The 26,172-nt window shown below is 32.8% G+C and overlaps 1 protein-coding gene across 1 annotated transcript in view; it reads right to left on the bottom strand.

The window, feature by feature from the left end:
• The window catches only part of sls (sallimus), a 122,000-nt gene that overhangs the window by 89,255 nt on the left and 6,573 nt on the right, over positions 1-26,172 (bottom strand). The window contains exons 7-40 of the mRNA XM_089072201.1: positions 24,112-24,234; positions 23,808-23,986; positions 23,462-23,709; positions 23,081-23,337; positions 22,769-22,960; positions 22,461-22,643; positions 21,565-22,173; positions 21,274-21,450; positions 20,878-21,061; positions 20,674-20,801; positions 19,958-20,407; positions 19,515-19,881; positions 18,994-19,418; positions 18,520-18,925; positions 18,140-18,442; positions 17,888-18,054; positions 17,541-17,825; positions 17,294-17,474; positions 16,991-17,205; positions 16,617-16,901; positions 15,478-15,652; positions 13,423-13,763; positions 13,052-13,277; positions 12,731-12,931; positions 12,416-12,619; positions 12,131-12,294; positions 9,189-11,996; positions 8,678-8,867; positions 7,034-7,741; positions 6,553-6,741; positions 5,751-6,266; positions 5,156-5,253; positions 4,858-5,038; positions 4,622-4,699 (exon numbers count right to left, since the gene is read on the bottom strand). Coding sequence (XP_088928327.1) covers positions 4,622-4,699; positions 4,858-5,038; positions 5,156-5,253; positions 5,751-6,266; positions 6,553-6,741; positions 7,034-7,741; positions 8,678-8,867; positions 9,189-11,996; positions 12,131-12,294; positions 12,416-12,619; positions 12,731-12,931; positions 13,052-13,277; positions 13,423-13,763; positions 15,478-15,652; positions 16,617-16,901; positions 16,991-17,205; positions 17,294-17,474; positions 17,541-17,825; positions 17,888-18,054; positions 18,140-18,442; positions 18,520-18,925; positions 18,994-19,418; positions 19,515-19,881; positions 19,958-20,407; positions 20,674-20,801; positions 20,878-21,061; positions 21,274-21,450; positions 21,565-22,173; positions 22,461-22,643; positions 22,769-22,960; positions 23,081-23,337; positions 23,462-23,709; positions 23,808-23,986; positions 24,112-24,234 — 11,443 coding nt within the window. The remainder of the gene's footprint in view (positions 1-4,621; positions 4,700-4,857; positions 5,039-5,155; positions 5,254-5,750; positions 6,267-6,552; positions 6,742-7,033; positions 7,742-8,677; positions 8,868-9,188; positions 11,997-12,130; positions 12,295-12,415; positions 12,620-12,730; positions 12,932-13,051; positions 13,278-13,422; positions 13,764-15,477; positions 15,653-16,616; positions 16,902-16,990; positions 17,206-17,293; positions 17,475-17,540; positions 17,826-17,887; positions 18,055-18,139; positions 18,443-18,519; positions 18,926-18,993; positions 19,419-19,514; positions 19,882-19,957; positions 20,408-20,673; positions 20,802-20,877; positions 21,062-21,273; positions 21,451-21,564; positions 22,174-22,460; positions 22,644-22,768; positions 22,961-23,080; positions 23,338-23,461; positions 23,710-23,807; positions 23,987-24,111; positions 24,235-26,172) is intronic.

Consider the following 26,172-nt stretch of genomic DNA (forward strand, 5'->3'; position numbering starts at 1 on the left):
TCTCGCTCCCTCCCTCCCTCCCTCCCTCCCTCCCTCCCTCCCTCCCTCCCTCCTTCCCTTCCTCCCTCCCCCCCTCTCTCTCTCTCTCCGTGTCTCACATCTTTTTTTCATTGTTTCCCTCCGTGAAGTTAAACATTTTAGACTCTCAAGTTTGAACGCGCATGGTAGATACACGTTATTTTGCCTTTCTTTTTTTCCTTTCCTTCTTTCTTCCTTTTCTTTTTCGAGTATATTTACAAATCTGTAGATTTTTTTTCGTTTTCTATAATCACTACTTTTAGTATACATGTTATATTTTCGGTTTAATTTCCCTCTTCTTTTTTTTTTAGTTTTGTCTCAATCTATTTGCATTGTTTAGTCTCTCTTTTAACTTGGCGAAATTTTGTGGTGAAAAGCATATATTCTCGTTGTATATGCGCAGGCACAGCCAAGTTTAGCCGCACGAGCAGCTCCTGATCGCAACTTCGAGAGGGGACTCTTGCAAATCACTCTTATGAATTTGAAGTGCAATTAATGAATTAATCGCACTCTAAAAACATATGCGCACGCATGACTCAAATTATGTCTTTAAAACATTTTTAATACCTACAAATCTAGGAAGCTTTGTAAATTATATAGGAAATTATACATCTTAATACTTTAAAAGTTTCGTAGATATTTCCCATACATAAATGTAGACTCCAAGTAATTGTTATTTTTTATTTATAAGCAATAGGATTTATTCTATCTAACTGTTAACATCGACGAATCGGAGCAAAACACACACCGATTACGATACTTGTGTGGTATTTGGCGCGCGTGCAATTTACACGTAATGTGTACTTAATATTAATTTACATCAGCTTTCTGAGTTTATTTTACATATCTATTGCCGATGTGGAAAAAGAATGTGGTAAAGAACGAACATACGGTTATAGCTCACTCAAGAAGGGACGTACCATTCCGCATTTTCGCGCCAAGAACATAGGTATAATCATGAAAAAGGTGGATCACGCATGAATCACCGCATTTCGTTCACGATGCCGCATAGCGACGCATCTATTTTGAGATTCTATGAAATAATCTCAGTCGAGATGATGAGAGAGCCTTTACATGTGATAATCTTATGATTTAAGAATTCTAAAGACAAACGTAACATACATATTGTTAAGAGCATCGCGAGTTTACATATTTTATCCATTATCATATTTTATTTTGAATGACAACCATGAGAAATAAAATAATATAAAATAATATAAAATTGTCCTTAAGGATTGGCGATGTGACTGAAAATTGCATAGATTCACTATAGAATTTCTTCAAGTTGCTCCGCAAACTCGATAGTATCTACCTTTCTTATCTACTCTTATTGTTAGTATCCGTAAGTATACGTATTATATTTATAATTTTACACATACGATTAATATTATTACTTAATATGGATATTATCATGTGGTGTAGATTCCAACTTTAAGTACTCACCGTTTTTCTTGCTGTGTACTACATCATTATTATGAAGTGAAAGTTTGATATCCAAACATAAATCACCGATGTTAATTCCATTCTTTGAGTAGACAGTATCTATCTCGTTTCCTACGTAATTTATCTCCTGTATGGTATCTCTCCTCGTTTTTTCATAATTATTTTTTTTTATAAAACTGTTAATATACAATAATTTGATAATAGCTTCATAACAAAATTTGATAAATGATATTAAATGATCGGTGCAACTACCTGTAATCTGCAGTTGATCCGAGATCATAAACGGATTCATATGGTTGTTCGCGATTTGTCAATGTGGGTTTAACGTATTTGTCTTGCGACAGGAACAAATCTTTTAAAGTTACGTATTTTGGCAAATCCTGTGGAAAATGCTTGAGCGCGCATTTCTTTTGATCATTGCAAGCATTGCATATTGATGACGATGCGCCTGTAATTAAATAGCTGTTTGATACTGTTTTGAAATATTGATGTCGTAATAGTTCTCATTGCATGACTGAGTCATGGAGGAAACGGATTAACACTCTCTTCACAAATAACGTCGCTTGTTTTTCTTTCGTATATTTTTGGATTGCCGACTCATATTTTCTTCCACATTCCACGAGAGATTACTTTACCATCTATTTTCATATCAAGTCATTTTTATATGGGAAATAAGTTGAGTGAAATTATAGATTGATAGAAATTATTAAACTTTTACAATACAAAAGTTATGTATAATATGTGAATGCAATCATTAACTCGCTTAATTTTAATAAGATAAAATTTTTATTTTTAACAATGTATCTAAAGCTATATAAAAATATATTCTTTATAATACAATTACTATTATTTTTAGCAAATACATAGCTTAAATGTAAGAAAATTATCAAATTATCGAAATTAAAAGAAATGTTCAATAAAAAGTAAAAAAGTAATATAGCAGCATATTGTTATGTAAAATTATGTATGTATACTTAACAAATACTGATACTTTGTACAAAAGAGTGTTTTTTTTTAATCAGATGTTTTCCTTAGATTTTTATTCATTAACAATGCTGTCACATCACAATATTGCTAAATATCAAGAAAAAAACCAGAAGACGGTAAAATATAGGAAGATGGAGTATAGGCAAGAATGTGAAAATAATTTATTAAACCAATTACCCAAGTTTAGATCATAGACAAAGCATAAGTTTATTTACATATAAGAGAATTCAAGTGTGAATTAATAAATTAGTGAAATTAATAAATTAAGAGTTAACTCTTTACGATAAAGAAACATATTAAAATATTGTATTTTGAAATTGTTTTTAATTACGTTTATTAAACGTTAAAAAGTAATCATTTACACAATTTACAAAACGTTAGGCTTTTAAAATTATATAAAATTGTGCCAGAAATATTGCGTTTTGTAAATCCATCTTTTGAATTTTACTCGTTAAATGCACAAATTATCTGTATCAATTATCGTCGCAAAGAGTTAACTGCATATATATTTATAGCATATATTTATAATATAACTATAATACAGGATGTCCCATAGCATGTGTAACACCGTTCGTGAGAAAGTAAACGGGAGCGAGATAAATAAAAATGTCTTATATCATTTTGCGATATTCGCAATTATTTTCGAATTATTAAATATTAAAGTGCACAAATAAGAGCGCGCGGGGAGAAAACGCTCGCCCGCCTGATTCGTAGAACGAATAGGACGAATAGGAAGCGTGAACGGCGGCTATTATCCTTCCCCTTGCCACGCGCGTTCCGCCCATCATCGAGAGTCGGATGGCCATTGTCGTCACGTTGGGCCGTCCTACGGGTCAGGCGGGTGAAACACTTTCTTCCCGCGCGCTTTTATTTGTGCAACTTTTATTTAATAACTCGAAAATTATTACGAATATCGCAAAATGGTATAAGACATTTTCATTTATCTCGCTCTCGTCTATCTTCTCACGAGCGATGTTATAATACATATACTGCGGGACACTCTGTAGAACCTTTATTCCATTTAGCTTAAAATATTAATTTCGGCTTTTAAACAAAGAAAACATGGAAATTTAAAAACTATAAAACTATAAAATAAGAAGCCACATCTATATTGACTGAAAGCTTTTATTGTATTTTATTGTTTGTATTTTATTGTATTTAATTTAATATTCGATAATAAACAATATTCTCTTACCATAATAAATTTTTAAATAATTTGACTAGTTCCGACAATATCACGCACATAATGCATAAATAAAGTAATTTAAAATGATATTAATCTCTAAATTATAAGAATATGGCTTAAATTATTTCATTCTGTTGCACTTTTGTTTTGTTTGATTTTCAATCATTAATTTTATCAAAGCTTATCTTGAAAAAGGTATTGTAATTTCGATCTATATAACGCAAGAAATAATTGGCAAGAAATAATTAGTGGATAAATAAAGGATAAATAAAAAATATAATATTATTAAAGAAAAGATAGAATATTTGAAATAAATGAGATATAAGTAAGAAGTAAAATAGACAAGAAATGAAAAGTTTTTTTAATCTGTTTCCAGATCTGTTACTAAGATTAAAATATTTTATATTAGTTAGATAAAATAAGTTCCGCGTTTCTCAGTTCTTTTTTTAGTCGCTCATTACTGACTCGCTCGATTTAGTTGACTAACTTTCGACAAAAGATTGATTTGAACGTTTGTATAAAATGCAATAAAAATAATTATGCTCAATGAGATACAGTTAATCCGCTTTTGTCCTATCGACGTCGTTAGTAACACCACTTACTTTTATCTTTTTATATTGCCATAAATTGTTCTTTATCCAAAAGATAAGAAGCAGATTACGTGCTTTTGCATCAAAAGCATTTTGATATCGAATTATTGTAGTCGCTTATTTCCAATTATTCAGAAATTCAATCAAGAATTTTTTCAAAAGATGTGTATTGAACACATACAATACGTTATTATTTCCGTCACCATATTAGTTTGTGGCTTTTATAAATAATAACCTCAAATAGTATGATATGATATGATATAAATGTCCGGCATTAGCAAATCGAAGTTAAGAGAGAATTAGGTTTTCCACCACCTTTAATTCACCGTTCAATTATTCCTTTTCCTTTCTTCATCAGATTTTTACGAAGTAGAAACATACATAGATCGTCTATTACCTGGAACCTCCAAGTTGGCAGATGTTACGGTAGAACCTAAGCTATTCGTTGCCGTACACGCATAAGACCCGGCATCCTCTGCAAACAGATATACAAAAGTATTGCTTCTTATATACTGATATACTAATTATTTTATTAAGATAGTAAAATATTTTGTAAAAATGCAAGAATAAAATAATATAATAACTATTAGAGATTTATGGAGTAACGGCAGTATAAAGTACTATTTTTCGTACCGGGCAAAGCTCTCATTATAGTGAGACGACAAACACCGTTTCTGTATTGGATCTCATAGCTTTCAGAATTTTCGACGATCTTGTGATCTTTTGACCAAAGAATATTCGGCTGTGGTTCAGCTTGAACAATACACTCGAATCTAGCCGGTTGTCCGCTCACTACTGCGATATCCTTCAGTGGCTAAAATAATAATTAAAATTGCTTTTCTAGCATTAAAGAATGACAATTATTTTGAAGTTATAAAAACCTTTAATCCTTTAATCTATAATTATTAATGTTATTAATGTAAAAGCATACCGTAATAAATGTAGGAACCTTTTTTGGTAATATTTCGAGATAAGGTTGAATTACTCCCTTATTCGACGATACACCGTTGCTGGTCGGCCAGGATGAACCTACAACGTTAAATTTCAGAGGAAGAATATTGATTAAGTATAATGATTATATTATGATAATAAGGCAATTTGGAAAAATGATTTGTGCGCGATTTAGTATAATAATATAATGGCAAATAATATAATAGCAAATCTGTCAGAATCTAAAAAGATGCTGAAATATGTTGGCACAAAAGTATTTGGTTTTAAGACAACACTAAGCGTTGTTAAGAAAGATCGTCTTCTCACAATTTTCTAAATTTTATTTTCTAAATTTCATCTTGTGATATAGCTATATTTGTTAGAAAAATGTTTAAAAAATTTGAGTACAAAAAGAGTAAGACTGCGGTTTCGCTGCAAATTACGGTAAAAGATATCACTATTCGAAAGCTATAAAAGACTGTTGATAGATAGAAAGAGATGTAATAACATAAAGAAGACATAAAACAAGATAAAAAAGTGCAAGATAAAAAGCTGATGAAGAGAACACGCAAATATTTTCGATGGCAGGTATGTACCTGCAGAATCCACATTGCTAGGTGGTCCAGTAGCGCTACTCTGTCTGGGAGAGAGGCTCGGCAAGCTTGGGCTAAGAGAAAGCGGGCTGGGCGTTATACGATCCCATCTTGATGGTGACACAGGACTAGGTATGATAAGACTTGGAGGTGTCATTGAATTTTCTACACCTCTATTATTCAATTGCTTTCTATTAAGATTCCTCGTGTCTTCAGCTTCGGAAAACTCGCTTTCCGATGTTGCCTCCCACTTGACAGTTTTCGAGTTTCCAAATTTATTTCCTGGCTTGTTCTGTCGACTCAGAAATGTGCCTTTCTTCGTAAAACTATTCGTTTTCTTTTCAGTAAATTCGTGAATTATAGGCACCTCTATATCGCTCGAACGTCTCTGTCCTTGAATAGTCTTCTTGCTATTTTCGACCGTCTTCTTACCCTCGTCAGGTAACACAATACCGAATTCGTAGCCAAAGTCGTACTTGAAATATATGAGTCCAGTATCCGGATCAATTTGTTTTGTTCCTATTTGCGTCAACGAGCATTATTTTATGTATAATTTATGAAATTAACAGTAGGTATGATATATTCTACATTTCAATCGGACAAAATGCTTTATTACTAACACTTAAATTTATATATATATATATATATATATATATATATATATATATGCGTGGCATGCGTATATATGCATTATCCTGTATTATATCCATCACGTATATATTAATACATTTAATACATTTATGAATCACGTATCAGCACGAGCCTAATCTGCTATTTAGATTAAGAAAGGTAATATTGTCATTACCATGTTCGGAGACTCGTGATTCTTCTCGGTAAGTTCTTGGCTCGTCATTATCGGTCATCTTGGAGTCTTGGTTAGGATGTTTTAGAATCGGTTTACCTTGCCTCAAATCCGATTGAATATCATTTACAAACTTCTCGGTTTTAAATTTGAAACTGCTCGTCATATCTCTCATATGACGTGATGCGATGTCTGCGAAGATTTCAGAATTTTGTAATACGAAATAAAGATTTACTATTTTTCAAACAATTGAAAGGTATCCGACAGAGTAAAGAACAGTTTACGGAATAAGAAGAAAATAAAGAGAAGAAAATTAAAAATCAGTTAAATAGACAACAAATGTACAGATCAGCAAATATATAAAGCGATAATTGTGAGTGTAATTTATGTAATTTATCTATTTGTCTACCATTATTGCAAATAAAAAATATATTTCTATCGTTGCTTATACAAAGGCATTATATAGCATTAAGATTGCCCTTACGGCCTGCTGCTCGTTTTACGTCGCTTCTCGAGATGAATCCATATTCAGGTGGTGAACCAGGTTGCAAAATATTATCGATTTTTCCGGAAATTATACGTCGCTGATATCTTTGGAAATTGATCTTTTTGTCTGTATCTTCTTTAGAAATTTCCATCAGTGACATTGGAGGAGGACCGGTGTCGAACTCCATCGGTGATGCAACGTGCGTCTGTCTGACAGGTGCGCTTAAAGATCTTGGACTCTTTCCTGTGGGTGGTTGAACTCTTCGATAACATGGCTCCTCTGTGTCACTATCCGCTGGAGCCCATTTCGGTCGAATTCTGCTTGAATCTACATCGCTCTCATAATCAGATTCTCGAAATTGTCCTTGCACAAACTTTTTCGGTGTAGGCACACGATAATGCGATTGTTGTTTCTGAGTAGGTGTGATATTGACGTCACCGAATTTGATGACGCGGCTTGTTTGCTCGACGGTAACAATTCTTCTAGCATTCTCTGTTGATTCGTTCATCCTCACGGTTTTTTTCGTCTCTGTACCCACCGCGTTGGTAAACGGTATGCTTGTGCGTGTCTGATAAAACTGTTGCTGCGGTTGCGGTGGCGCGTAAGCGATTTCCGGCGGAGAGCCTGGTAAGAGAACCGTTTTTGGTTTTGTTGGTACAACCGCTGTATCTTGCTTACAAGACAAACTCATCTTCATTGGCTTGCCTATGTAAAAAGTTTGTCCAGATGATCTTCATTTAAACGTATTCCAATAATTCGAGAAAAAAATATAAGAAAAAATATAAGAAAAATCAAGGAAAGATGTATTTTTATAGTAGAGTAATAGTAACTATGCGCACGTTCTATACGTCGAGTAGATCTTATTGAGCTAGAATAATCAAAACCCGAATTTTGGTCGTAATACTTTTTAAATGTTACTTTCATAAATTAATATCGACAAAATTTCGGACTTTTCTTGACCTTACGATAATGAAAAGATGATTATAGCACGAGATAATGTGTGGAAGGCATGCTTTATAAAAATATATTATGCAGACATAGCAACTGCAGAAAAGACAAAAGTCGATAGTCAAAAAAATTAAAGAAATAGCTTATAAAGTGGGAAGATAAGAAAATTTGTTTTGGATAAAGCAAAAGATGATTACACATTATTAAAAAACTAAAATGAAATTAAACATTTGTTTATTAAAGTGTTAATCTCTAATTTCTATTTAAAATGCATAAAGTTATAACATAATATAATCAGGAATAAACAGTAGTTATATGCATGCTCTTTTAAATTATTGTTAATTATTGCTTAATTTTTTTTGTGTATTATTCACATACTGCTAACAATAATTTTTAATACTTTATGTTCTAACATAGCTTATATAAATATAACACACACACACACACACACACACACACACACACACACACACACACACCACACACCACACACACACACATCACACACACACCACACACACACACACATATATACACACAATACATTAGTAACTTAACAAACACTGTAATATGTGACGACTTTAAATAAATAAGTTTAAATAAATAAATAAGTTGCATAATATTACATTAATTAAAAATATACACGATATATTGAGCATTACAGTTAGATAATTTCAACAAATAGCGTTATACCTGAATCAGTAACATTAAGTTTCTTGGAGCTAATTGTAGGGCATGATAACATTCTGCCATCATAGTCACTCTCATAGTCACTCTCGCGGAAGTCACCCTTCACTAATTTTGAAGGACCGGGAGAGGTGGACAGAATTTTTTCCTCTGGTTCCAATTTCTTGTGTAGTTGATTTATGGAATGCTCCGTTTCCTGCAAACAATATTTTATTCTAATTTCTGATTGATAATGTATATATCTAACACATACACACACACACACACACACACACACACACACACACACACACACACACACACACACACACACACACACATATATATACAGAAGAAGGAAATATGCACACGTTTATTAATACATTCTAATAATAATTAAAGCATTCATACTAAGGTCTATAATTAAAATTCCACAGTATTTATGGTTTATATTTTATATTTATATTAGTCAATTTCTTAGGCAAGCACGGAAAAGCAACATTTGAAATGACACACGAACACGCATCAAATTTCGAACCTTCATGGATTCGAATCTGCATAGGCCACTATTAATTGTTGACTCATAGCTCTTTTCGAACGAGCTACGTTGTTGTTGAAGAGCTTTAAATGGCGTTGAAGATTCTTCTTTCCGCAAATGATCACTTTCGCAACTGTGACTTTCAATGGATTTTATTCTTTCAGTACTTATAGTACGACTCTCCATATGGACCACTGTCGAGGAATCGTCATGTTTTCCAAAAAATTTCTGTGTCATCGTGGATGAAGCCTTTTGCTGGAATGGCTCATCAGTGTCCGCCATATAACCGCTTTCTTGCTGAAAGACTTTTGCTTTCAATTTTGGAGATTCCGGTTTTTTGACGCAAGGAGATTTTGGCACGGAATTTTTTGCGCTTGGTTGTACATAAATCGGTGGGGAACCAGGTTTTATAGGGATCAAACTTTGTTGTTGCTTGAATTCCCTTTCGTGTCGTTTAAATGCCATTTTCTTTGCAGTTTTTTCGGAAGATTCAGTAGTAATGAGCGATCTAGATGGTCCTGTAAATTGTGCAGGAGTCTCGAATTTGGAAGGTGGGACTGGCTCAGGTTCGGTAGATCTTGGTCTTGTCGATTGTTTTGGAATAGGTGCTTTAACTCTTCGATAATGCGGTTCTTCGTTATCACTTTCGTACGGTCTCCACTTAGCTTTTGGACGACTATCGAGATCGGATTCATAATCGCTTTCATGACTAAAAGAACCCTTCATGAACTTTGACGGAATTGGTGCAGAAACTTTGGTAGGTTTCTTGGCTGGGATAGGCGGCGGTGTAATACGTAGATCTTTCGGTGGAAGTATTGGCGGTTCTTCTGCCTTCTTTTCTACTTTTTTAATATGCTCGGATATAGGTTTTTTTTGGATAACGGATAGTGGAATATATCCAATCTCCGGAGGAGATCCTGGCTCAAGAACGATCGAATCTACTCCTGTTTCCATAAGATGATATGATGTGGCAAACGATTTCGTAGTTGGTTCAACCTTTTTCACCAAACTAGGTGCTTTCAATTCTTTGTCTTCTGCCCAACGTTTTGAGCTAAAGTTTTCAAATTTTTTCATTGTTTCAGCTTTTTCTACATTGCATTCGGTAATATATTTTTCGAACAAAGCTTCCTCTTGCACAGTGTTCACAGTATGATCGACTTTAATCGTCTCGGCATTATAAATTATCGGACCTAATTTTGATGTGGGCGGAGATGCTTCCACTATCTTTTCAGTAAATTCCTCCTTGCTGCACCATGAGCGTTTCTCTACATGAGCAGATGATTCCGTACTAGTTTTTTTTATTCCGCCTTGTGGCGTTTCTTCAATCTTTTGCTGAAATTCTCTTGAAGAACTCTTGTATTCATCGACAGGAATATGCCATTTGTCTTTTTGAGTGGATTTAGTTTGAGGTGGCCATGACTTTCTATTCGAATCTGTATATTTTTTCGCCCAGGATTTTTCCATTGTCAATGCACCCGCAGATGGTTTAGGTGATGTTGGTCTTAAAAGCTCTTGATGACTAGAAGCAGCAGAGTGACATCTATATTCCGATAAATCTGTAGACACGTGCGATTTGGTTTCCACGTCCGATGACGATGACCATGGTCTGGTAGGAGAAGTACTTCTCAAAATAGATGTTGAAGTGTATTTCGGTGGTTCCAATTTTTCTTCTTTAAAATATTTGCTTTCTTTCTTCTCATATACATCTTCCTTTACGCACGTTTCTTCAAATGTTTCCTTCTTTTCGAGTTCAAATGGCGGTGGTATCATGAATGTCAAAGCAGGTTCCGCAAATTTGACAGGTTCTGACACTTTTGGAGTGGGCGTAGGAAAGATTTTTACACCGCCGACTGGAGCATCTATTGGAGACAATGTCTTATCAAAAGATTCCTGAAGCTGTTTTGCCTTAACAAACACATCAGGTCGTTTTTTTTTTGCTTCTTCCGGCTTTGGCATGTAACATATTTCGGGAGGTGGTTCCGGTACGAGATCAAAACTTTTCATCGCTGTTTCAAAACTCTCTGTTTGAATCTGCAGTTGCGAGGCAGATAAGTCGGAAGCTATACTGTCAGATTTTTTTACTTCCACGGGGGGTAACTTAGGACTCTTGTATGGGAATTCAAACAATTTGTTTTCCACTCCACGAGATAATGATCCTTGTTCTAATTTGGTAAAAACTTCCCGGGCGGTTTTTTTTGTTGTTTCAAATTCAGACAACCTTGTTTCTGGTTTTTTCGTTTCTTGAGAGATAGTTGCACGTTCATAACTCTTTGTTAATTGTCCAACTTTTGCTTCTTGAACTTGACCGTCGTCTGTCAATTTAATCATTTCCTTTGGCCCTTTCGGCATTATCTCACTTTCTTTTGTAATAGATTCGAAAAAATTCAACGCATCTTTTTTTGCAATTGTAGAAGTTTCTATGTTATCATTATCAATTATTAATTTTTCCTCCGTTTTTATTAACGGCTTCGTAACATCTTCTTTGTCATGGTCGATTTCCTTTATCGCGATCGTTTGTTCAGCTCGTGATTTAAACTCCATAATAGACGGAGATTTATGTTCCAATTTCATATGGAACTTCTGTTCTGATTTTGTTTCGGTTTCATGAGATTCGATCATAGATGAAATTGTTTCCGATTTACTAGTCTTTATTTCCGGTTTGTCGATTATTTCCATGGTGTCAATTGTGCTAGTCGATGCTAGTGTCGTGATTGGCCTGAGCAATGTAGCTGATTCGATCGTTGTCGTTGGTGTTTGTTCGTTCGTCAAAAGAGTGCCTGATGATGTCTCTTCTTTTTTTGCCTCAGACTAAGTACAAGTATATAAGAATTTTATAAATATTTAGATGAATAAGAAATTAAACAATTGGAGATGATTGTTAAGTTTTATTTCATAGCTTTATACTGTAAGCTTGCTTATAAAAGAAGTAAACCACTAGTTACCTGGACAACACTTTTATCCTGGATATTTTCATAGGTAACGGTTTTATGCATCTCAATCATAGTATCAGGCTTTGGATCAAAAATCGCAATATCAGCAATACTTTGAGCCTCGCCACCGGTATTTGTCGCTCGTACCATATATTTGCCAGCATCTTCTTCTTTAGCTAATAATAATATATAATAAATTGGTAAATTCCAAATGTCACATAGCGACAGCCACAGAGCAAGGGAATGGTAAAGAAATTTATTTAATCGTGTAATGAGAATACCTGAATAAAAATATACCTTTGTCTATGAGCAATGTGTAACAATTTCCTTGCTGAATAATTCTCAATTTTGGTGGTTGTTCATTAATCGGCACATCATTTTTATACCAACTGATTGTAGGTTCAGGTATACCAGTAATTTCCACTTCCATAATAATACGATCTCCTTTCTTTATTACTTGAGCCTTAAGCCGCTTTCCGAAAACCGGAGGAAATATTGTTTCTAAAAATATATATAAATTATTATTTTAACACATTCTATAAATTTTATTAATTTTTTTTAATTTATCTATTTTTAATTTATCTATCCGTCTATCTATCTGCACTTACTTACTTTTAACAATTAAGTCAGCTGTGCTACTGGCACTTCCAACGTCATTGCTCACTGTGCAAGTATAACGTCCAGCATCTTTTACATTGACATCTTTCAGTTCTAATTTTACATGATTATGAACACAACTAGCTTTTATTATTTTATCTTTCAATGATATCTCTTGACCGTTCTTTGACCACAAAATTATCGGTTGTGGGAAACCTAAAGCAAACCAAAAGGAATAAAAATAATGAAAAGGCAATCATAAATGTACTGACAAAAATTACAATCTTTAAATTATAAATCAAATAAATTATATAACAAGTATATAAAAGTATTTACCATCAATGATACCCTCGAGAACTACATCAGTTCCTTGGTCAACAATCATTCCTGTGATTGGTGAAATGAATCTAGGTGCTATCAGTTTTCTACATGGTTTTTGAATTTGGCTTGTCTTAACATCATGTTTCACACCTTCTGTTTCTTCAGATACCACGGTTTTCTCTTGTTTCATCTCGCCAGGCCGCTCCTGTATAATTTTTTCATATTCCTCGATTTTGTGCGACTGAAAAATAATGTTTCGATCGACCAACACACTATGTAATGTTTAAGTGCATTCACGAATACTTGGCAATAATAAAACAAGTGGAGCACAAGCTATCACATTCACAAAAATATTGTATAAACAAATGTATCTTAAGTATATTTACCTGTACGACAGGTGGTGCTCCGTTTTCTGAGGTGGATTGTTCGGAACTTTGCACAGTTGCTTTTGTGCAAATGCTGGTAGGTTCATGCCCAAATTGTGATAAAGTGGAAGTCATGGTAGAGGATAAGAATTCCTTCTTCATAGACGTTGTTGAAGAATGCGTGACAGTCGACGACATTTTGGTCAGTACTTGACTCTCACTACCACCTTCGTGATATGTTTTCTCGCTTGAAAAATGTTTATCGCTACTACTTGCAGGATGCATGATGTCTGTAGAAAAATATGGAACGAACTCGAACACTTTTTCGATTTCACTTGCAGCCTGTCTTATTGATCCACTATCTGGAAATTAATCCAGTAATGTCAACAAAAAGCTTACATTCTTTTGATATGTAACTAATAATAAAATATTTGGAGTATAGATATATTGTATCATTGATAATTACAACAAAATCATTATATTCTATATATATATATGATCCAAAAATCTTTTTATATATAAACCACACATATTATTATAATTAATACAATTAGCTTTAATATATATATTTCTTTTTAATATATATATACATACACATATTTCTTTTTTATATTCCATCTGATTAGGTAGAATAATCTAATTAAAAGTATATTATAGACAAAATAACCAAATTTATTAAATAAGTAAGAATGAAAACAATCACATTGTCTCCACGTAATATCAAATTAAATTGTATTTTACTTAATATAATATGCACTTTATAAATATAAGATAAAAAGAAATCAAGAATACTGGAGCATACCAACCGCACAACCGAAATGCTACCAGCGAAGTAACGAAATACTTTGCCTCCGATCCGCGACAGAAATAGTATCGTTCACCTAGTAATAGGTGAATCGAGCACTCGGCTGTAATATATGTATAACCCAAGACCTAATTTATCGTTGTCATTCTATACTTTAATGACACGCGCGTATTGTGCACGATAATTGATATCATTTTAGACATTATGTTGTATAATTATTTATATACATATATATATATATATATATATATATATATATTAATTCTTTTGGTCATCAATTAGAAACTCATCAATTAGAAACAAATTAATAAATAGAAAAGCTACATATCGTTAGGTCGTTTTTCGTTTTTCAGAAAACTTTTATACACGTTCGCTCGCATGAATAATTAAATAAAGAATTCTGATCTTATATCAATATTCATATCTTTTAAAATTTAATAACTATAGATTTATTTATATATATATATATATATATATATATATATAATTTTATAAATTCTAAAGATAATAAGCGCACGTATCAAAAATTATTTAGCAAAATAAATATGATTGATGAGAATGATGCTGTCACAAAAATATATTTATGTATAAAATATATATTCTTGAGCAATGCGGGACCAAACTGTGCGCCGAGTATTCGTATCGATAAAAATAACACCGTTTCTGTTCGTATGTAATGAGAGAAGAAGAGAGAGATGCGAGAGAGAAGAAGGATTCGCCAAATTTTGAAATAAAATTTTTTTCATCTCGAAACCCTTTCTTTCTTTGTGAAAAATACGATTTTAAATACTTAATGAATTAATATATTATTCAACGTTTTGCGTGCAAGAGAGAAATACACGCAAAGGAGTACACGTTATAAATTTATATATTTAGGTCACAAATGCAGCGTATATAAGAGTAATTGCCAAGCATGCTTAGCAATGACAAATCAAAAGCATTTAATAAGACAGATTAAAAGCAAAAATGATGCTATCAAATTTTAAGCTATAAAACTAGCATGTACTTATGTACTTTCTTTTAATTTCCTCTATTTTATCTATTGTTCACTAAAAATTTTGCTATAAGATGAAGGAATTGAGTTATATTGGACTGGGTAATGCGAGTATTAATAACTTGTGACATCGTTGCATTTTCTAATATTATTTTCAGCATCATAGGAAGAAACGGAAGAATCAATATAATCATGGGATCGAAATATTTATAACAAGAGTTATTAATAAAAAGATAAATAAAACACATAAAACAAGAACGTGTATATGTTAACTTACCAATTTCCAATTTAGCGCTACAAATCGCTCTACCAGCTGCGTTCTCCGCTACGCAAGAAATAGTACCGACGTGTGCATCCCTGACTGCAGGAATGGTCAAAACTTGTCGATCTCCGCTGACGGAAACTAGAAAATCTTTCCCATGTACCGGCCGTTCATTAAACAACCACTGAATCTATAAAAACAAAATCTCAGCTCAATAAAATCAGCTGTTAATCAAATAAAATAAAAAATAGAATATATTAAACACGTAAACATGTGCATCAAGAAGAAATGCAATGCTCTACACTCCCGTTATATTCAATTTACAATTAACAATTTTAATAAATTATAGGTGAAGAAGTTGGTAACGAAGTACGTGGTACCTGTATGACAAGACCACGACGCTTCGCACCGCATCGAAAGTTCCATCTTATACTCCGCGGCGCGACTGCAATCGAGCTTTTCACATGAGGTATATTGTTCGCGTTTAAATATAACTTGTCGGGCATAAAATTAGTTTTATCCCGTTCTGACAGGCCAGCCAACCTCTCATCTAGACACTGTTTATGTGACACTGTGGCTCATGTAAATTTCAAAATGCTAAGATTTTACGAAATCAAATCTTCTTGCTTGGTTGTATAATGTTCATTATAGTATGTTTGAAACAATCTTGCGCGCAATTGTAAATATGACCGTAATATTTGGATCACTTTTCTTGCTTACATTGTACTAGAGAGTATTTATCTATTTCATTAATTATAATTATCATAATTAAACATTACATTATTTTTAATACATTATATATTACATATTACATATCCTAATATTCCCGACTCTTTATCATTTTTCTTTATGTGCAATAGAATATTATATGTACTGCCGAAACAAGTACTCTTTATGTGCAATATTATTTCTACAAATTTATATTGTCAAAAATGTACAAACATAATCGTTATCGTTATTCAAAAAAATTTATAGTTTCTATGTTAACAAGAATGTCCACTGTTAATTTTTATTAAAACTTTTTTAAGTGAATTCTTCGATGCAGTTGACTTTTGAGAAAACTATAAAGAATTGTTTCACTGTACACAAAAAAATTTTCGGAATAATAAAAAGTAGATGATTTTTTGAAAAATTATATATTGCATTTAACTCACCTTAGGAGAAGGTTTACCAGTGACAATGCATTCGAATTTTGTTGTAACTCCTTCGAGAATTCTTCTGTCTTGAAATGTTTCTTTAAATGTTGGTTGAATTAGTTTTTCTTCCATCTGGATAAACTCTTCGTTTCTTTTAAAATCACCAAGAGATTTCACAACCAACCTGGCGAAAGCTTTCGCCTCACCATGCACGTTTGTGACTTTCGCCACGTAATTGCCTTTATCTTCCGGTACCGTTGGAGAAATTTTTAAAAAAACCGTTCCATCTTCCCTTTCTTCAGTCTGTTATACGGCAATATTACAAAAAGTATTATGATTATTTATTATATGTTAAATGAAATTCAATCCATACAAATTACGAATATACTCACAAAAGTTCTCTCGTTATAAGTAATTTCACCACCATCTGAATACCATCTCAAATCAGGTTTGGGTTCTCCAACTATAACGCATTCAAAAATTGCATTTTCGCCTTCAGCCACCAGCAAATCTGTCGGAAATCTGATAAACTTTGGTGCGGAACCATTGATAAGAGTTTCATCTTTTTCTTGTACTTGACCGATTACATCCGAGATCTGAGACATCGCTATAAATAGAAAAAAATATATTATATGTAGATGTAAATGTAAAATATTAATTAATTTTTCTTATTAAAGGAATATAATTATACATACGTGTAACTGTTAATGTACACTGACTGGAAGCTTCGCCAGCAGAATTAATAGCAACTACTTTGTATACACCGGCGTCATCCAAGAAAGCTTCATGAATAATTAATGAACACCGATCTCCTTGGAAGAGTAATTGAAAGTCTGACGACTCTTTTACAGGTTGTTCATCATGATACCAGATTACCTGAAAAGCCAAAAGTTAACAGAAAAGAAAGTTGTAAGTTGAAAAATTAAAAACAAATAAATTTACCTCCGGTTCAGGTTGACCTATAATCACGCAATCTAGTCTTGCCGATCGTCCTTCTTGTATTTTAAGATCCTGCAAAGATAACTGAAATTTTGGAACTATTGGTTCCGTGTCACTACCAATAAAATCGGATTCGCTAGTTTCGTGAAACAAACGTCCTTTCACAGAAACGGTACAAGATACGGTAGCTTTTCCAAATTCATTATTGGCAATCACTGAATAAGATCCGGCATCCTTCGGAAAGGCTTCCGTAATGGTTAAGCTTGTTCGAATACCATCCGTTTGAATCTGAAAAAATTTGTAAATGATTGTATTACATTATCAAAACAACATCACGTATCCTATCTTACTTTATGGTATCTGCTTTCTTCAATTGGTTTCCCATCGTGATTCCAGCTTAATTTTGGTATTGGATCTCCATTAGCTTCGCATTCTAGTTTCACTCTTTGTCCTGCTCTGGCCATAACATTTGATAACGGTATCACAAAATATGGTTTCTTTATAGAAATTTGCGCGGCTAAAATTAATATTTATTAATTATAAATAAAGAGAAAGTATATATAATTTTTAATGTAATATTATCAACAGAATAAAAGCCTTACGTTTTACATCTAAAAAAGCAGTGGTAGATGACTGCCCCCATCGATTTATCGCTTTACAGGTATATGAAGCCTTGTCTTCTAAAAAAACTTCATCGAATTTTAAAATTGCTTCTCCATTGTTGAAAGTAATAATGTAATCCGGAGAATTATCAATGTTAATATCATTTTTGTACCATTGTACCGTTGGAAGAGGATTTCCTTCAACAGTACATTCTAATCTATGAGACCAACCTTCCCTCACGAAAGAGGACTGCAATTCTTTTGTGAAAACGGGGGCATTTTGCTGTTCTTCCGTGATTGTTTCTATCAATAAGTTTAAACGTAAAGAGCTGAGTGTTAGCGTATTTGCATTTTTTTAAATAAGTACGTATGCAAATTACCTTTGACAGTAAGAGTGGCTGATGTTTCGACAGAACCAAGAATATTAAATGCACGGCAAGTGTATTTGGCGGAATCTTCGGCAAACGTTTCTTCTATTTTTAAAGTACAAATGCCATTTATATAAGTTGTTAAGTAGTCTGGATTATTTAAAATTGATATTCCATCTTTGTACCATACTACTTCTGGTATCGGTTGACCAATTAAGTGACATTCAAAACTGAATTCTTTGCCTTCTTCAACTGTTGCATCTTTCAAAGGAACTGTAAATTCTGGAATTAACAAAAAAACTTCGTCTGTTATCGCTTGTTTAATAGAATCATGCGATTTGTCATCTATTTTCTTAGATTCAAGTTTTGGTGAACTTGTTTCCTGTTGAACAACCGGAACACTCTTCTCGATTTCCATCTATAAACAGAGTGAGCATAAATTATATAGTTGTAAAATTAATAATTTAAATACAATTCTTAAAATACCTTCTGAAGAACATGAATTTCCTTTGTTGTCATAGCAGACGTAACAGTTTCTTCAATTACGGTTTCATCGGTTTGAGCAGAGACGGAATGAGAGATAGGAGGAACAACTTTTTGTGCTTCTTTCTCTTTTATTTTTTTCGCCTCTGTCGCAGCTTTATCTAAAGTTTCAGCGGCAAGCTGTTCCGCAAGTTTCTTCGCATTTTCAGCTTCCATTCTAGCAGTTTCCGCCGCGGCCATCTCTAGTTTGGCAGCTTGCAACTTTTTATCAGCTTCTAATTTCTCGATTCGCAATCTCTCTCGAAGATCTTCGGCATTTTGTAAATTTTGACTCAGGGTACGCAATTCGGAAGAAACGATTGCGAAAGAATCTAGCATTTGTCGGTTCTCTAGTACCACCTCGTTGAATTGCGGAAGTCTGTCTGTATCTGTAATATTACAATGTTAAAAACAGACAATTTTAGCAAGTTTAGCTTATAATTTAGCACACACTTTTATACACTTTTATAAAATATTATATTTACCAAAAACTATCGTTGATAATTGTTTAAGCTTCTCAATTCTTTTTTCTTGTTGCTCTTCACCAGGCTTTATGTAAGCCTCGATCTCTCGCAATAAATCGGTAGCTTCCTCGGGGGATTTTACGGTTGTTGCTTTGCGTGCAATAATCACTAAAAGTTTACTACCTTCTCTAAACCACTGTTTAGCTTCTTCCAAGAGCACAAAGTAATCAATACTTAAATTTGTTCGCTTTTCAATATCCTTAACGTATTTCCTCAAATGATCCCATCTGTTTTGCAGAGACAAGATTTCGTCCGTCACTTGTGGTGTTAATGGAACAATTGCTTCTTCTGTTCTCTTTATAAAAGCTTCAATTCTTTCTTCTAAAGTCTAGTAATAAATATATGAATTATCATTAAAATTTTTTCTAAGATTTTTCAAAATTATCTTACAAATTATTATTTACCGTTATAGTTTGTTGAAATTGTTCGAAAGCAATCAGTGTCGCTTTCGATACTGATAGATTGTCACCAATTTTTTTATCCATAGTTTTTAATTGTTCGTTTATCTCACATAAATTCGAATTAATCTTTTCGATATCTTCTCTAAAAATACAGAGACATCGATGTCTTTCAAGATGACTTGATGTTTCAATTTGAAACGATTCGTATTTAACGCTCATTGAATCTATCGCATGTTTTAGTTTTTCAATATCTTGTGCCGCTGATTCTGGCGGCTCTTGTAGTCTAATATTGTCAATTATTTCCTTAGATTTAGTATGTACTTGTAATAATGATTCCGTAATGAACGTTTTAAATATATTAAATTTATGTAATGAGCCATCCACGTCAATTAACTTTGTAGAATTTGATGCACATTCAACTTCTTGCTTTGCTTCAGCAATTTTACATTCGATCTTGAGCAATGAACAAAGCCATGAACAAAGAAGAATTTATATGTGTGCGCACATACGTTGCGCGCTATGTGTTTGTGTGTGTGTGTGTGTGTGTGTGTGTGTGTGTGTGTGTGTGTGTGTGTGTGTGTGTGTGTGTGTGTGTGTGTGTGTGTGTGTGTGTGTTTATACGTATCAAGTGGTGTATACATATGAGCGCACGCATGTGTATTTGTATAAAAATTTTATAACATTATATGGCGTCTTATATGTTTGGGAACATATCTTACCTCCTTAAGATTCTTAAAATTGGAAATTAAAGATTCTAATAACATCTCGTAATTATTTATGATAGTGTTCACTTTTTCATGCATTTGTACGAGTCTTTCTAAAATCTGCTGGGCTGTTTCAGATTCACCTGATTTAATCATTTTTATAATTAAATACATGTTTTTTTAAATACAACATGTATAATGTAAATATGTTTCAATTACCTTTTTCAACGAATACTTGAATACTCTTGATTCGAGCATTCAATTCTTGAAGAGCTTTATTTAATTCAAATAGAATCCGTTTTCTTACAACTTCTAAATTATCCAAAATATCAGTTATCATAAAAGATTGTGTTGTTATCACTGGATACAGCGTTGTTTCAAATTTTGTAATCCATTCTATTGTCTGCGATGGAATAAAATAATAATAAAATAATAATAATAAAAATTAGCCAAATATAATAAATAGCGTAAATATCTTTATTAATCTTTTTCTGTTTCTTTTTTCTTATTTTAAATGCAAATAAGTTAAAAATAAATAATAAATAAATTTATATAAATTTAGGAGTAGTGTAAAAAACTAATAAAAAATTTAACAATATAAATCAGGTATCATACTTTTGTGCTTTCTTCTATTTTTTGCTCGCATTCTATTCGCCTCTGTCTTGTTATTTGAATAGAAGTTTGCCATTTTTCCCACGATTCTGTCAGAACCAATTGTCGACTAGCAAATTTTTCTAAAAGAGTCTGAACGCATAGACAAGCTCGCGATACATCAAGATAAGAGTCATCAATCTATAAAGAAAAAAATATGAATGAAATTTTTGTATTATATCTTATAGCTTTTTTTTTTAATTTAAATAATAACTTTACATTTTTTTTTAATTAAAAAATATTTTATTAACTTACGTTATTCGCTTCATTGAGAAATGCTTTTGCATGATTATCGAGTTTTTCGTGAAAAGGTTCAAAAGACTTCCATCTTTTTTCCAATTCATCAATCTTACTCTCATTTAACACAGTTTCATACTTTTTCAATTCATTATCGAAAGAACTCATTTCATGGATCAATTCTTCCACAGTTTCATGAAAATTTATGTAAATTGTATCCAATTCAATTCTCTTTATCAATGCGATCTTTGTTTTCGTCCATTCGTTTTCAAGATTTTGCATCTTCGATCGTAATTCATATTTCTGTGTTTCGTCAAGTCGTTCTATGATTGGAAGAATTTCCAATTTTAGATGATCTATCTCTTCGTTTTTACTTTCCAATTCGGTTAGCAATTGATAGTGAAGTCGACGAAAATCGCATGCCATTGTTAGATCGCTACCCATGTTTTGATGCTTTTGAAGAAAGACTTTGGCAGTGTTATTTAACCAAACTCGTAATATGTCATGCTTATCTAAGAATGTAGTAATCATTTTCGAAATCTTTAAATTTTCCTCTTTATGAGCAGTACACAATTCCGTCAAACGAAGCTTAAAATTCTCCAATTTTCCTATAATATTTCTTATACCCTATAAATATGACACATACTATTTATATATAATATTTAACATTATATTACTTAGTCGCTTTTACTCTTCTTTCAATAATCTTAATATTGTGATAAATAATACAGACTAAAAATAACGTAAAATCATAACATAATGCAAAATTAATAAGGAGATAATTTACAACCGCATATACTTAATGACAATCTCCTTATAGCAATTAAAATAAGTCTTTCAATGGTGGATCAACTTAATATGCAATAATAAATATTCAATAATTAATTATTAGAATTATAATTGATTAATCTAACCTCGGCACCAGGCGCTCCTCTCCCCGTGATATCCAGTAGCGCATATCCTTCCGACAATGGTTTTGAAGTAATATCTTCTATTGTAGCTATAGTCTGCGCGTGAAGATGAGCTAGTTGTGCAGAAAAAGGAGGGTGTTCCGTGGTCATTAATTGAATTTCCAGCTGATCCAGTTTTGTGGTAACCTGTACGCATTGAGTAATATTAAACAATCAAATTTAAATACTTGTATATGTATACAAGTCAATTGAATTAAAAAACGTCATATTACTTAATCAGTCTATCGTAAGTGATTACAAGTAACACTGACCGATCGTGCAAAATCGAAAAAAGCTATCGCTCTATTTAGCAATGTACTGTATTGATCTAAATCGTTAACATAATCGGCGGCGGTGCTAAGAATCGCATACGCCTGTTCGGTCGCTTGTTCGCCAGCAAAGTGTCCCGATGACACTAATCGTTCGGTCGATTTAGTTATTTTAATGGCTCTATCTTGAAGCTCCTGAAAATAACATTTTTCTTTTAAGAGAGAATACTTTCTACATAATAGTAGAATATAAATGCATATTATTAACAACCCTTCACACGGAAAAGTAGACGTATCTCATTATCTCTGATATACCTTTGCTTCGGCTTGTAACTTTTTTAATTCAAAAAGGAGCAGTTCTGCATTAGATGCAGAATCTCCCAATTGATTACAACTGCCCTCTAATGCGGCAATTCTGTCGTTGAGAATTTCCTCGAGATCGCGAAGATCAGTCGCGAGCAACGCAAGAGCGAGACATTGCTCCAACTGAGTCTTTCTGCTGCGAAAAGATGTCTCGATCAGCCGCCTTCTGTCATGAAGTTCTTCTAGCCATCTTTCAACTCGTATCACAGCTAATAAAATATGTTATATGATATATTTCTCTACATCAGAAATCTTACTCTTATGATAGTGAACTCGTTGATTGATAGAAAGTAAAGTAATTATTTATAGACATTGCACAAACATTTAACACACCGTGATTAGCTTCATCTTTAATCGTATCAGGCCTAGAGTCTAAAGTGCCTTCGTTAGCCAATTCCTTGAGTCCGTCCAGCAATGTCTTACCCTCTCGCAACGCACCCATTAACGCTTCTAACATGTCTTTGCGAAGATCCTGGATTTTTAATACGAAACTTTTTACCGCTTCTATCTCAATCGGTAGTAACGTGTCATTACATGCCATTTCCAACGCTTCCATATTTTCTCTACATTCTGCCGCGCGACTGTAAAGAAAGAACAAATGATTTGATTTCATCGAATAATTGATATAAAGCACAATTTTCTTTTTTATTTCATTAATTTATTGTATTATTCTCAGTACCATTGAAATAATACATTGCGATCAAGAATCTCTTTACGACGTTCCAAAAGTTGATTTACATCGCGCCATGCATGACCTAATGTCTCCGCCATGGCTGCGTATACTTCCGCTCTTGATCTCTGAGTTGCAATTAATTGATCAGCTTGTCGCAATAATTCTTTTACCGGGCTTTGTTTATTCTGATTATAGAAAAGTTCTAATTAATAAAAACTTCAGACAAGTGACTTCTGTTTAATTATAATTATAATTAAAGCAAATGTTCTGTTATGTAATTTACAATTCGGTTTGATACGTTTGACTTCACCTGTAATCGAAGTAACACTTGATCGTGAGCATTCGAGAGTTCCGTGGCTTCTTTTACGGAAGCACCAAGTCTCGTTAGTTCTGGTTGTAATTCGAGTATTTTCAGTTTCAGCCATTCGCCGCTCTGAACAAACGATAATAAAGCGATGTACTAATAAAATTGAACTTTTCTGTATAAACAGTACAGGTAATTAAACTGAATGCCATTACATTTTGCGTTCTTTGTGGAATCGTTATTATTTTTATAATTAGCAGAACATTGTATTTAATATCATATAAATAATTATAAAGCAATAAATAAAACCTCAAGGAATGCTTGTTTATCCACGCAATTATCGAAAAATTGTTTCAATTTTTAAATTATTATCGGGATCATTTCAATGGTTTATAATGTAATATATCGCAAATAAAATTTATAGTCGAAATTTTTTTTCTCTAATCTTATTAAAAAGTAAAGATGAAAAATAAAAAGCCAGAAGAGAGTGTAGACGGAGACAGTCCTCCAAAGTTCATCAACCTCGTGAGGTTGGGCCAGAAAGGAGCGAGATATGTTTCCATTTTCATCTTTGGCATATTGCCGAATAACCACGTTTGGATTGACCAGTTCTCTCTTCTGGTATATATCGCCACATATCAGCGATAAAATTATGTTTTTTCTTTTTTAATGTACATAGAAAAAGAGATATAGTACTTTATGACAATTTTTCTTTAAAATTTAAATAACCGACATAATTAATAAACATTTAATATATTGGAAAACTAGTTAAACATATTTATGTTATGTGTTGTAAAAAGAAAATGTAATTCATGATTTTTTAGTCAGAATGAAAGTGAGTTCCCACCAGTCTATCATTCAAATTAAACATGATTCCATAAAGTCATATTCATATACATATGAGAAAAAGCTTCACGCGCAATGAAATAACTGATATGATAAAACGTGATAATATTCGGACGCTTAAATTTCGGCTATGCAACGCAAATCAAGTAGAAAACAAAAAATTCAATATAATGTCGAATAGAAAAGATGAATAGAAAATTATTCAACGATAATAAAAACTAAATTAATGATATTAATTGTTTCATTTTTTTGAGTTATTTGTAAAAGAGTTATTTGAAAAAATATAATAAACGCACAACAATAAAAGCAACGAAAACTTAGTGCTTAGTAAATTTTCATGTTTATTAGTAATAATAATTGCGTCATAGAGATCCCACGTGTATCTAGAAACACGTATTTAGCATTTTCTTTTTTGTTTTGAACATAAAAATTACTATCGTTAGATATTGTAAGTACGATATAGGAGAAAGTAAAAGGAAGAATCATGCTCGTCCGTCACTGAGGTAGGCCAGATTGGAGGCCTCAGAAGAACTGCCTCAAGCTGTCTCGCACATATATATAATACCGGTTTGTTAGATTATACGAGAGTGTGCGGATCGATGCCACAACAGAATGGATTTCTTTTGGTTCGATATGGGCTCACCGATTATCCAATCTACTTATCAATTAATTTTGCACAAATCCTTATACACAATTTAGTACACACACACACACACACACACACACACACACACACACACACACACACACACACACACACACACACACACACACACACACACACACACACATATATATATATATATATATATATGGTGTTAATTTATATTAATATATAAATTATATTAATTATATGATTATGTATACATATTTATACAAACATATTTGGGTATTATACAAGCATATTTGCGTTATCTTCTCTTATATTCGGAGAGATTGGATTTAAACTTGTAATTAATAATAGAGCGCTTTTTTTTTAAATATGAATTGTGCGATCGTGATCCTAAATTGACTGAATACTTTAGAACCCAACGTAACGTTTGTAAGATGGGTTTATCTGATCACGATGGTGTGTAATGGGAGTTACTGTACCTAGCGGTTAAATTTATCCTTCGTGGAGTTTCGGGAGACTCGTTTTGCTCAGCGGATACCTAAAACGCTTACGATTTCGAGAGGACTCGGAAATAGCTATAGACCGAAGCAACTGAATCCCGAAATATC

This window comes from Pogonomyrmex barbatus, unplaced genomic scaffold, assembly GCF_055798465.1.
Source record: "Pogonomyrmex barbatus isolate J1 unplaced genomic scaffold, ASM5579846v1 scaffold13, whole genome shotgun sequence".
Lineage (NCBI taxonomy): Eukaryota > Metazoa > Arthropoda > Insecta > Hymenoptera > Formicidae > Pogonomyrmex > Pogonomyrmex barbatus.